General features: G+C 36.8%; 1 protein-coding gene across 6 annotated transcripts in view; it reads left to right on the top strand.

The window, feature by feature from the left end:
* The window catches only part of DOCK7 (dedicator of cytokinesis 7), a 202,493-nt gene that overhangs the window by 46,418 nt on the left and 143,176 nt on the right, over positions 1-12,899 (top strand). For 5 of the 6 annotated variants that reach the window (XM_026497942.4, XM_026497941.4, XM_044383796.3 and 2 more), the window contains exons 8-10: positions 3,154-3,220; positions 4,715-4,864; positions 10,237-10,317. In XM_026497942.4, the coding sequence (XP_026353727.2) occupies positions 3,154-3,220; positions 4,715-4,864; positions 10,237-10,317 (298 nt within the window). Of the gene's footprint in view, positions 1-3,153; positions 3,221-4,714; positions 4,865-10,236; positions 10,318-12,899 lie in introns of those variants that run through there. The other variant, XM_044383798.3, reaches the window with a different exon arrangement.

A 12,899-nucleotide genomic window follows, 5' to 3' on the forward strand; every position in this document is an offset into this window, starting at 1 on the left:
CGACGGAGTCATCCAGGCATCCCTCAGATAGTATTTCTTGACGAACTCAAGCATGCACATATTTGGTTGCATGGGAGTAATATGGTATGCTTTTTTAAAATTTTCTGACTCAAATTATATACTGAATGTATGAGGGGTATACATTGAAAAAAGAGAAAAGATAAAAAAGAATAAAACAACCACTATGACAGTCCCTTTATATAATGGAAGAGCCTTTGAAACATTAAAAAAAAAAAAATCAAATTATGTATCTCATTTAAAAAATTCTTGGAGGAGCATTTTTTTTTTTTTTTTTAAGATTTTATTTATTTATTTGACAGAGAGACAGCCAGCGAGAGAGGGAACATGAGCAGCGGGAGTGGGAGAGGAAGAAGCAGGCTCCCAGTGGAGGAGCCTGATGCGGGGCTCGATCCCAGAATGCTGGGAGCACCCCCTGAGCTGAAGGCAGATGCTTAATGGCTGAGCCACCCAGGTGCCCCCAGAGGGGCCTTTCTTAATGTGAAACACACTGTTTTTTTCCTCAGAATTTCCTACCTTTGTTCATCATACTAACAACAAGGATCTTTAAATATTGTCCAAGAACATCATAGAGAAAGTTATTATACATGAATTTTATGGTGCTAAATTACAAAGTAGGTTATTTTCTGAATAAGTAATGAACATTTCTCTTGCCTTTGATCCATTTTTGCTTATTTTTATCTGAATTTAAAATTTATACGAAAATGCGAAAAGAGGCAGGGCAGTTTTGAAGCACTTTACGAAATAAACGAGGTGTCAAGATTTAATATGAAGCTACGTAATTAAGACAGTATAGTGTGGACACGTAATTAGATAAACTGTCCAATGGAACAGAGCTAGAAATAGACCTATATGTTTATGGATTTTTGCTTTACTATTAAAGTGGTACGGCACTAGTCCCTGTCTTATCCATGGATCCAGTTGCCAGTGGTCAGTTGCTGTCCAGAAGCAGGTGATGATCCTTCTGATGTATTGTCAGAAGGTCAATAGTAGCCTAACCCAATGTGGAAGCCTATGTCATTCCCCTCGCTTTATTTCATACATAGGCATTTTATCCTCTCATATCATCATAAAGAAAAGGAGGATGAGTATAGTACAATAAGACATTTGAGAGAGAGAGATGACGACATTCACATATCTTTTATTACAGTATGTTGTTGTAGTTGTTCTATTTTGTTATTAGTTATTGTTAATCTTTTACTGTGCCTAAAGTATAAATTAAACCTTCTCACAGATTGTGTATGTATTGGGAAAAACATAGTATATCTAGGTTTCCGTACTATCCACAAGGTTTCAGGCATCCATGGGGGGTCTTGGAACATTTTTCACAGATAAAGGGAAACAAATGTATAGACAGTGCGGAAAGGTAATCTTTTCAATAAATTGGCAGGACAGTTGGATATCTGTTTCTCTCTGTTTCTCTTTCTTTCTCTGTCAAACAGAGGGAGAAGATATTTTCAATACATTCATTTGACAAAGTGTCCATATACAGAATTCATAAAGAAGTATAAATTGAGGAAAATGTTAAATAAGAAATAGAAAAATGGTCCAAAAGAGGATACCTGTGTGGTCATAAATAAACGAAGAGATGCATATTAAAAGTCCAGTGTGATACCACCCACCCACTGGAGTCACAAAGTCCGAGGGAGTGACGGTAACAGGTGTTAGAGAGGTTGCGGAGTAGTAGGCTTTGTAGAGGTTGAGCTGTGTAGACGGTATCACCAAAATCCCTACTCTTTTGGCTTCTGGGTTGAGTCCTGCCGGAAGAGGCATCAGCAGGAAGTCAGAGGGTGGAAAAGCGTGAATTCAGGGGTATTTATTTCTTGACTCATTCCCTGCAAGGTCATATTGATTGGTTGCCTCCTTCGCCCAAGGCCACTGTTTCTGTGAAAGGCCCTTATGTATCTTTTCTTTCTAAATTTTGATTTACCGCTTCCAAGGTCTCTTTAGGTCAAGGATTGGTAACGACTCCCTGCTATTGTTGTTCCCAGAGAATTGTACTCTCTGTAGTTCTTCCTAAATCTTGTCCAAATCTTTGTCAGTCACCCTTCATTAAACTCTTAACCCAATGCGAATATGTTATCTCCTGCAAGGACTTTGATAATACTCTTAGGATTAAAAAATGAGCGGTGTAGAACAGGGTTTTTATAACCTTGGCACTATTGACATTTTCGTCTGGATAATTCTTAGCTGTCAGGGACTCTCCTATACAGTGCAGAATGTTTAGCCACAGCCCTGGCCTGTCTCACTAAATACCAGTAATACTCCTGCAGTAATGATAATTTAAAATGTCTCCAGACATGGCCAAATGTCCCCTTGGGGGCAAAATTGTCCTTTGTTGAGAACTACTGCTCTAGAGTTTTAGTTAACCTAATGTTACATATAATTTCCTTCAGCAGATGTTTACTAAATGTTTGCTGTATGTAAATCACTGTCCTTGGAAGTGAAATTAGACATCTCAATTTAAGCGTACAGTTCAAAAATACATTTTGGCATATTCATATAATGAAAATTACTATGCCAGCATTAAAAAATCATGGTTTGATTAATATTTATGACAGGGGAAATATATCCATAAAATAATAAGTTGAGAAAGCAGACTACTAAATATATGGTGGCACACTTTGTTTTATTTATTTATTTATTTATTTTTAAAGGTTTTATTTATTTGACAGAGAGAATACAAGCAGGGGGAGCAGCAGGCAGAGGGAGAGGGAGAAGCAGGCTCCCTACGGAGCAGGAACCCCAATGCAGGGCTCGATCCCAGGACCCTGGGATCATGTCCTGAGCTGGAGGCATACGTTTAACCGACTGAGCCACCTAGGTGCCCCAGCACACTTTGTTTTAAAAAGATCATTCATCAAGTGTATTTTTACATAGACACAAGTGTAGATGGATAGGCCCTGAAACCGTTAATTTTGCTTCTCTCCATGGGGTGGGATTTTGTGTGTTCCCTTTTTCCTCTGAATTTTTTTTTGTGTGTTTTCTTAGTTTAGTTTAGTTTTTTTTTTTTTTTTTACATTGAATATACAAGATTACCTAGAGGAGGTAATTTTTGAGTTTAAACTGAAAGATACACATGGTAAAGTGTTTCAGAAAGAAAAGTTAAAATCCTTTTTTTTTTTCTTCTTAAAGGTTTGAAATTGAAATTGAACCCATTTTTGCAAGTTTGGCTTTATATGATGTCAAGGAAAAGAAAAAGGTAAGAGTATATTGTTTGAACATAGTCTTTTGTCCCAATTCTTGGTTTTAGAAACTTGTTTTTAATTTGTTTTATAAGATAATTTTTTTTTGAGAATTGTTAAACATGTATCTTTTATTTTTTATTTTTTTTAAGATTTTATTTATTTGAGAGAGGGAAAAGTGTGCGTGTGTGCATGGACAGGTGTGGGGGTGGGCAGGGAAAGGGAGAAGCAGGCTCCCCGCCGAAGGCAGAAGCTTAACCAACTCATACACCCCAAACATGTATCTTTTAAAAAGAAAATAGAAATTTAATTTATTGAGGCTTGTTAAATATTTTCTTATTATAAAATAGTTTAGCTAATTCCTAGTTTTTATTTAATGGAAAGAGTTCCAAAAGCAAGTAGCAGAAGCAGCTTTCTTTTAGTTTAAGAAAAGTTAATATAAGAAAAGTATTTTAGGCAAAAAATGTATAAAGGATTAGAATCATTAGGAATTTTTGATGATGCAGTTTTAAAATTTATGCTAGCTAAAAGATCATTTATGTGTGCTTGAAATATTTTGTCTTAAATACTGCTTTAGTTTTACCATTATATCTGTATTACTCTTAGGAGTTTTTCAGAGGGCTATTTCATACAGCCTTTCTTGTTTTTTTTTTTTTTTTTTTTTTAAAGTTTTGATTTATTGGGGCACCTGGGTGGCTTAGTCTTTAAGTTTCTGCTTAAGCTTGGGTCATGCTCCCAGGGTCCTGGGATCAAGCCCCACCTAGGGCTCCCTGCTCACTGAGCCTGCTTCTCCCTCTGCCTCTGCCTGCTGCTCCCCCTGCTGTGCTCTCTGTCAAATAAATAAATGAAAAATCTTTAAAAAAAAACAAACCAAAGATTTGATTAATTTGAGAGAGCTGGAGAGCGAGCGAGCAGGGAGGAAGGGCAGAGGGAGAGAGAGAAGCAGGCTCCATGCTGAGCAGGGAGCCCGTCATGGGGTTCGATCCCAGGACCCTGGGATCATGACCTGAGCCAAAGACAGATGCTTAACTGACTGAGCCACCTGGGCACCCCTCATGTAGGATTTCTTAACTTATATTCTAAGCCTAATTAATGTGTAGTAGAAACTAAGTACTTTTCAGTGACTTCTGCTGTCAATATATTACAGATTTCTGCAGTGGAGCTCTGCTCCAGCAGCTTGTATTTGCTAAATCAAATCTGCTAAAATATATAATGTTTTAAAGACTCAGTTTGAGGTAGTTCATCTTAATAATTTCTTTGTGTACTTTATTACAGGTTACATATCTAATCAAAGAAGTTAGGGATATAGTTCTTTAGAATAAGTTTCTTGTATATTTCCCAAATAGTTTGTATATTTCTTTTTACCTTGTTTTAGATACTAAAGATTGCTCATTGAAATGTATCATAAACTGTATGTTAGTATAGTGTTCTAGTATCTATAATATTTTAAGAGTGTGCTTGATTTTTGTAAAATGTATAGATTTTAAATTTAATATATGAATGTTTTTTAGATTTCAGAAAACTTTTATTTTGACCTTAATTCTGAGCAGATGAAAGGATTATTACGTCCCCACGTACCACCTGCTGCCATTACCACCTTGGCAAGATCAGCTATTTTTTCTATCACTTATCCTTCACAAGATGTTTTTCTTGTAATAAAGGTGAGACTAATGTTAAATATATTGGTTTATTTGTGTGGTGTCTGTCTACTTGTCTCTATTAATATTGCAAGATTTTCAGGGGCAAAGATTTTATCTTTATTGTTTTCATCTTAATTTTTGTTAACACAATATTGGACGTACACTATAAGTGCTTCCTAAGTTTTTTTTTTTTTTTTTTTGAGTGGGAGCTCTGTTAGTAAGGATTCTCCAGAGAAATAGTTCAGTAGGATGGAGACACACACACACACACACACACACACTGATTTTAAGGAATTGGCTCATGTAATTATGAGGGGGCAAATTTGAAATGTGTAGGGCAAGGTGGCAGGCTGGAGTTCAGGTAAGAGTTGATATTGTAGTCTTGAGTCTGGATTCCTCAGGGCAGCAGACTGGAGGCTCAGGCAGTGTTGAGAATTATTTCTTTGGGAAACCTCAGTCTTTGCTTTTAAGGCCTTCTCCTAATTGGATGAGGCCCACCCACATTGTGGAGAAGGTAGTCTGCTTTACTCTACTGATTTAAATGCTAATCACCTCTAAAAAAAAATACCTTCACGGCAACATGTAGATTGGTTTGATCAAATAACTGGGCATCATAGCCTAGCCAAGTTGGCATATAAAATTAACTTTCATAGGAACCTTACTATGATTTTATCACTCGGTTCCTATATTATATAGATATCAATATTTAAATCATTGAGGTCATGGAGCATTATGATTTGAATGTCAGGCAGTTGAGAATAAGAATTAGAAACATAGGAGAAAAAAAAGAGAGAAGCAAACCATCAAACAGACTCTTAACTATAGAGAACAAACTGAGGGTTGCTGGAGTGAGGGTGGGCAGGGGGATGGGTTAAATGGGTGGTGGGTATTAAGGAGGCACTTGTGATGCACTGGGTATTGTATATAAGTGATGAATCTCTAAATTCTACTCCTTAAACTAGTATTACACTATGTATTAGCTAACTGGAGCATAAATAAAAACTTGAAACAAAGACAAAAACAAAAACAAAAAAGAACTAAGGATTACAAATTGTAAAATCTGAATCTTACTAAGCTGCTCAGCTTAGGATAACTCGAAGAATAATTTACCATAACTTGACCTTGACTTGAGAGAAGCCTAAAATATATTCCTTAATCATTTTATCTTTATTTATATAAAATTATCATAAACGGTAATGAATTTTACAATAAGGTTATAAAGTGGATTGTCATGAAATGAATCCTATTTACCCACAGGAATAATGTCCTAATTTGTGGACACATTGCTATGAATTCAGGTTAAAATAGGTCTTAGCTACAATGAACAGTCTTAGAAGCAAAGATTTAGTAGCAGAGGTCTTTAGAAACTGGAAGAGTAAAGTTCTAGGTATTAATAGAATTGATATAGTATATACACATTCCTTTACATGGGAATATGAGTACATTTTCATAAAACAGAACATATTTGAGGAAATGAGATGGAAAGATATAGCTGATGGTTGGAATATTGACTGCTTGAAAATGAGATCATTTAGTGACAGGATTTGGTTGACATCATGGGACTGAACAGCTGAGATAGGATTAAAGATAAGAAATATCGTAAATATCACATGGGTGGCTCAGTTGTTAAGCATCTGCCTTCGGCTCAGGTCCTGATGGGATTGAGCCCTGCACTGGGCTCCCTGCTCAGCAAGAAACCTGCTTCTCCCCTCTCCCACTGCCTGTGTTCCCTCTCTCACTGTCTCTCTCTGTCAAATAAATAAATAAAATCTTAAAAAAAAAGAAATATCATAAATGTTCAATATAAGTAAATAGGGAGATAAATCATGGTATATTCATATGATGGGATACTATGGCAAATAAAACCACAATTTGGAAGAATTTTTAGTGACACAGAAATGTATGTATGATATATTCAGTGACAAGTCCGGTACAAAACTCTACTGTATGACCTCAATTGTGTAAAATACATATGTACACAAATACGTGTATATACTTAGAAAAAGACTTTCTTGTAATTTCGAAAAAAATGAGTAAGTTAAAATATTGTTAAAATTTTAAAGGAAATGTTAATTTAGGAGGTTTTCTTAAATCACTTGTGGTCCAGCAGGGTGTTTTTGTTTCTTGAGAGGAAAAATTCTGTTGATCTGTGTCTTAGGGAGTTATTGCTATACAAGGACAAAAAGAGCAAGTCCCAGTGACATGTGACCACAAGCACTGACTTAGGTCATGCGTCTGAGTTGTCTGGTGGTCAGTCGATAAAGGCTGTACTCTCTCTTAGGTGGTCGTGTTGCTGCAACTGGCTGTTAATTGGTTGCGGGTCGGTGGATTCAGCTGGAGCTGTACTTCTCTGTATGTCTCTTTTTTAGCAAGCTAGCCTGGCATATTCTCATGGTGATTGCAGAAGTGCCAAAGAGCAGCAGACCCACCTGCATAGGCATCTTTCAAGCCTTTAGTCACATCATACCAGCTAACATTCTGTTGGCCAAGACAAGTCATGTGACAGAACACAAAAATCAAGAAGTTGGAATATATACTTGGCCTCTTTATTCAGAGGAATTCCAATGTCAGGTGGCAATGAGTGGGGGAAAGGAAGCATGAAGAATGGGGCTGTTAGTGTAGTCTATCACTGTCTGAGGTACTGGAATTCTGGCTCAACCAGGATTATTAATTCCTTGCTCATTTTTGTGTCCTGTTTAATAGCATAGTTACATTCTGATAAATAGGTAAAGGGGTAATACCATTATGTTTGGATTATTGTTTCTGAAAGCCACCATTTTAGAGAATAAAAACAAAGCTCATTGAAAGAAACCCACAAATAGATGAAAAAAGACTTGGGTTACAGTAAGGTAATGATAACAAAATAAGCTTAAAATTATTTTAATTAAATTTTTTATTGAGGTATGAAAAAAGTCATAAGTATATGGCTTAATGAATTGTCCCCAAATAAATACATTATGTTACCACCCACCCAGGTTAAGAAACAAAATGTTAACCAGAATCTAAGAAACTGCCCATGTACCGTTAACTACTCCTTTTTTTCTCCCCCCAAAGTACTTGTTTGTTTTTGAACACTGTGTTAATAGGATCCAATAGTATGTATATTTTGTGACTTGCCACATGATTATGTGATTAATCTATACTGCTCTATGCAGTATACATTTTTATTTTTTATTTTTTTAAAGATTTTATTTATTTTAGAGAGAGAGGGAGAGAGCATGTGCCTGCGAGTTGAGGAAGGAACAGAGGGAGAGAGAGAGAGAGAATCCCAAGCAGACGCTTCACTGAGCGTGGAGCCTGACAGTGATCTAACAACCTCAAGATCATGACCCAGTGGAAACCAAGAGTCCGATGCCTAACGAACTGAGCCACCCAGGCGCCCCATGCCCCAGTTTTAAAATTCATTTACATTGCTTTTTAGTATTATATGAATATATTATAATTCTCTTTACTGGTGAGAGACATTTTGGTTAATTTAATTTTGTGGTTTTTATCAGTAATTTTTTTTTAAAGATTTTATTTATTTACTTGATAGAGAGACAGCGAGAGAGGGAACCCACGTGGGGGAAGTGGGAGAGGGAGAGGTAGGCTTCCAGCTGAGCAGGGAGCCCAATGCGGGGCTCGATCCCAGGACCCCGGGACCATGACCGGAGCCAAAGGCAGATGCCTAACTGACTGAGCCACCAAGGTGCCCCTTTATCAGTAATTCTGTAAACATTTGCATTCCATGAGGCTAGGTATATGTATTCATTTCCCTTTAGTTTATTCTTGGGAGTAGAATTGCTAAGTCAGAATATTTGTGGGTCAGCTTTGGTAGATGCTATCGAATGGGTTTCCAAAGTATCTGTGATAGTGGCATTCCCACCAGCAGTGAATAAGTTTCAGTTAGTTACACTTGGTATTTCTCAGTTTTGTAAAAAATTGAGATATAAAATATATACAGTGAGATCTTTATAGTATACAAATCTGGAGTAAACAGTTGGGTGAATTCTTCCATGTGTTTTTATCTGTGTAATCACTCCTGAGCTCAAGACAATACAGTATTTCTATTACCTCATTACCCTGGAGGGTTCTTGTGTTTCTCTTTCTAGTGACTACCCCTTCCCTTCTACCAGATAGCTAGTATTCCAACTTCTGTCACCATTGCTGGCTTTTCTTCTTGAAGTTCATATGAAAGGAATCATACACTATGCAGGCTCTTGGTTCTGGCTTCTTTCACTCAATATAATGTCTGGGAGAGTCCTCCATATTGTCATGTGCAGCATTAGTTTGTTCTTTTATTTATGTTGTCATGTCGTACTCCTTTGCACGATTAAAACAGTTTATATGTCCTGCTTAGACCCCAAAAAATAACCTCTCTTAGGCTTTCCTGGTACCTTTGGACATATCTTGCCAACAAATGCACAAAATAAATGGAGATAAAGCACAGATGCTCTTAGACACAGTTCAAAGCTATGGCAGCTTGATGCTGAGATGCTGAGTGTAGTGTCCAGGCAAGGAGCTTGGCAGTGCCACTCTTGCTTCTCAGGGTGTATGCTGCCTGTATATCTGGCAACTGCAAAGCAAATGTTGAATGTTATTTTTATGTTTTGCCTTTTTTTGTAAAATTGAAACTCTCCATATTTCTTTCAGTTAGCGAAAGCAAGTATTAATGTAGGTCTTCTGTAAAAGCAAAGTGACATAATGCAAGCTTTCTCAAAATGGGGGATACCTGTATTTTTTTTTCTTTTTAATATTACTGTAAATGAAATTGTTAATTTCCTTCTTGACTTGTTCATTATTAGTGTATAGAGATACAAATGATTTTTGCATGTTGATTTTGTATCGTGCAACTTTGCTGAATTTATTTATTAGTTCAACTATTTGTGTGTGTGTATGTGTAATATTAGGGTTTTCTGAACAAAAGATCATATCTGCAAACAGGGACAATTTTACTTTTTCCTTTAAAATTTGGGCTCTTTTTTTTTTTTTTTTTTTCCGGTCTTTTTCTTCCTTGTTTTCTGACTTAGACTTCCAGTACTTTGTTGAATTGAATTGGCAAAAGTGAGCATCTTTATCTTGCTCCTGATGTAAGAGGAAAAACCTTCAGCCTTTCACTATTGAGTATGATTTTTGCTATGGTGTTTCCATATATGGCCTTTATTATTTTGAGGTAGCTTTCTTGTATTTCTAGTTTATTGAGTGTTCTAGCGTGAAAGGGTGTTGAATTTTGCCCAGTTATTTTTTTGTATCAATTGAATGATCATGTGTTTTTTCTTCTGTCATTCCATTAATGTAGTGAATTATGTAGTTGATTGATTTTCTTATAGTGAACCATCCTTGCATTCCAGCTTGATTGCTTTTTTTTTTTTCTTCTTTGGCTTAATTAGTCTTTACTTTTTTTCCTTTGACAGCTAGAAAAAGTCCTACAGCAAGGTGACATCGGAGAGTGTGCAGAACCATACATGATTTTCAAAGAAGCAGATGCCACAAAGGTAGAATATCATGCATCTCATTTTTCCCATCTTCGTAGTCATGTAGTCCCTCCCCATTTCCCCCAAATCTCTGAGTCCAACCCTAAACATCCTCAGATTTCCCAAGTTATTATTTGGGAGAATACTATACAAAGCATATTAAGGAATTTCATGAATTCTTATTTTCTATTGGCTTACCCACTTTATTATTTTCTTCTTTATTTCCTTTGTCACCTAGCTTGTGTCATTTGCTGTTATTCTTTTTTTTGTTTTTTTGTTTTTCTTAGAGTGGGGCTGGTTAGGGACAGATGGAGTGAGAGAATCTTAAGCAGGCTTTATGCCCAATACGGAGCCTGATGCAGGGCTCAGTCACAACCTTGAGATCATGACCTGAGCTGAAATCCAGAGTCAGACAGTTAACTGACTGAGCCACCCAGGTGCCTCTGTGCTGTGTTATTCTTTAAAATCTCCCTCACCCCCAAACTAATTGACTCTACATTTTTTTTTCTTGGAGAGAACTAAGTTAATGTGGTTTAATTCCTAAATAATTAAAATTTTCAAAAGTAGTGATATTTTTTATAAAACATTGATATTGATAATAAAACTTTGCATAGCAAGATAGTATTCTGGAGTTCTGTCTAGTTGCAGATAATTAAGTAATACAGTAAAAATAGAAAATGCAATCTTTGTTTTGCCATCTGACCACTGTGTTCTAGAATTTGGATCAATTTATAAAGCAAGAGTGTGTTATATAAAGTTGGTACTAAATTTCAGATACCCTGAGTTACCTACAAGAATAATAGATGAGGGATGCCTGGGTGGCTCAGTCAGTTAAGCATCTGCCTTTGGCTCCGGTCATGATCCTGGGGTCCTGGGATTGAGTCCCACATCGGGCTCCTTGCTCAGTGGGGAGCCTGCTTCTCCCTCTGCCTGCTCTGCCTGCTGCTCCCCCTGCTTGTGCTCTCTCTGTCTGACAAAGCAATAAATAAAATCTTAAAAATAAAGAATAACCGATGAGGGGCACCTGGGTTGTTCAGTTGGTTAAGCGTCTGCCTTTGGCTCAGGTCATGCATGATCTCAGGGTCCTGGGATCAAGCTCCACATCAGGTTCCCTGCTAAGTCAGGGAGTCTGCTTCTCCCTCTCCCCACTCATGTTCTCTTTCTCTCTGTCTCTCTCAAATAAATAAATAAAATCTTTTAAATAATAAAAAAAAGAATAACAGATGATCTTAGATTGTTGACCACATGATTTAATAGTTGAAACAGCCAGGAGAGTACGCTTGAAGAATACTGGACAAGTTACCAAAATCTAGAATATGTTTTGCTTTCTATCTTTGTGAAATTTAAAACAAGAACTGAGCCTTTTCTGCTAACCAAGGTAGACCTGGGTACATGATAATGTTCTCTTATCCCTGGCTAGCTGGTTGAAATCAGGGTTAATGTATTCTGGCTTTCCCCAGGTCGTCATTTTTTAAATTAAATTTGCTGTTTTATGGAGCTCATAGTTATAATAACAGTCTATTATGTATGTATATAAGCTGGTAGAATCAAGTACACTGGATATCTAGTCTCTTAAAGCAAGATTCTATTTTGGAGGCATAGTAGGTAGCAATAAACAGTGCTACCATTTAGTTATCCTTCCCTCTTTTCCCAGACCTGAGTCTCAGGGTAGGACAACCATTAGAGTATACATCGTATATAGAAAGAGTATGTAAGAGATTTGGTATCGGTTTTTACTCTTGGACCATTTGTTGGCTATCACAGGCCACCTTAGTGTTTGTGTCAGGGACAGCCGAAAAGTTGGGCCAACTTCAGGATATCTTCCCGATAGGCACATACTCTTTGGACCATCAGTCTATTTCTAGGGTTTAGTCCCTTCGTAACAATTTTTTCTTTGCTTCTTTCATTACAGTTCTGTGCTTGTATGTTATTAGCCTATTTGTGCCTCCCCCACTCGCACCTCATCTTAACTCCTTTTCTTGCCATAAATTAAAGATTAGTTCCAAATGGCTCAACTGCTTCCATCTTTTTCAGAATAATAAAATTTAGTAAGTCATAACGTCGAATACTTTATAGTTAGCAGTTACTGACTAGAACATGGTTATGTTTCTTTTCATAAAATAGTACTTGTAATACATAAACATGTTTGGCACTTGCTCCACTTTCTTTCCTACCAAGGTGAGATAATCACAAAGAGAAATTTGAAAGACTTACTCTACACATACATTTATAGAATGGGTTGAAGTTATTCAGTGGTTAAGATAGTGTTAGTTGATCTCTGAAAGGTATAGATTATTTTTTCATCTTTTTTTTTTTTTTAAGAATTTATTTACTTATTTGAGGGAGAGAGTGAGCTAGAGAGAGAGACAGCACTTGAGCAGGGACAGAGGGAGAGGGAGAAGCAGACTCCCAGCTGAGCAGGGAGCCCGCCTCAGGGCTCCAGCCCAGGACCCTGGGATCATGACCTGAGCTGAAGGCAGATGCTTAACCGACTGAGCCGCCCAGGTGCCCCTATTTTTCCATCTTTGTTGAGAATTGAGAATTCTTATCCTGTCTTTTTATGTTTTTTTTTTTTTTTTTTTTTAAGATTTTATTTATTTATT

Source organism: Ursus arctos, unplaced genomic scaffold (genome assembly GCF_023065955.2).
Source record: "Ursus arctos isolate Adak ecotype North America unplaced genomic scaffold, UrsArc2.0 scaffold_12, whole genome shotgun sequence".
Taxonomy (NCBI): Eukaryota; Metazoa; Chordata; class Mammalia; order Carnivora; family Ursidae; genus Ursus; species Ursus arctos.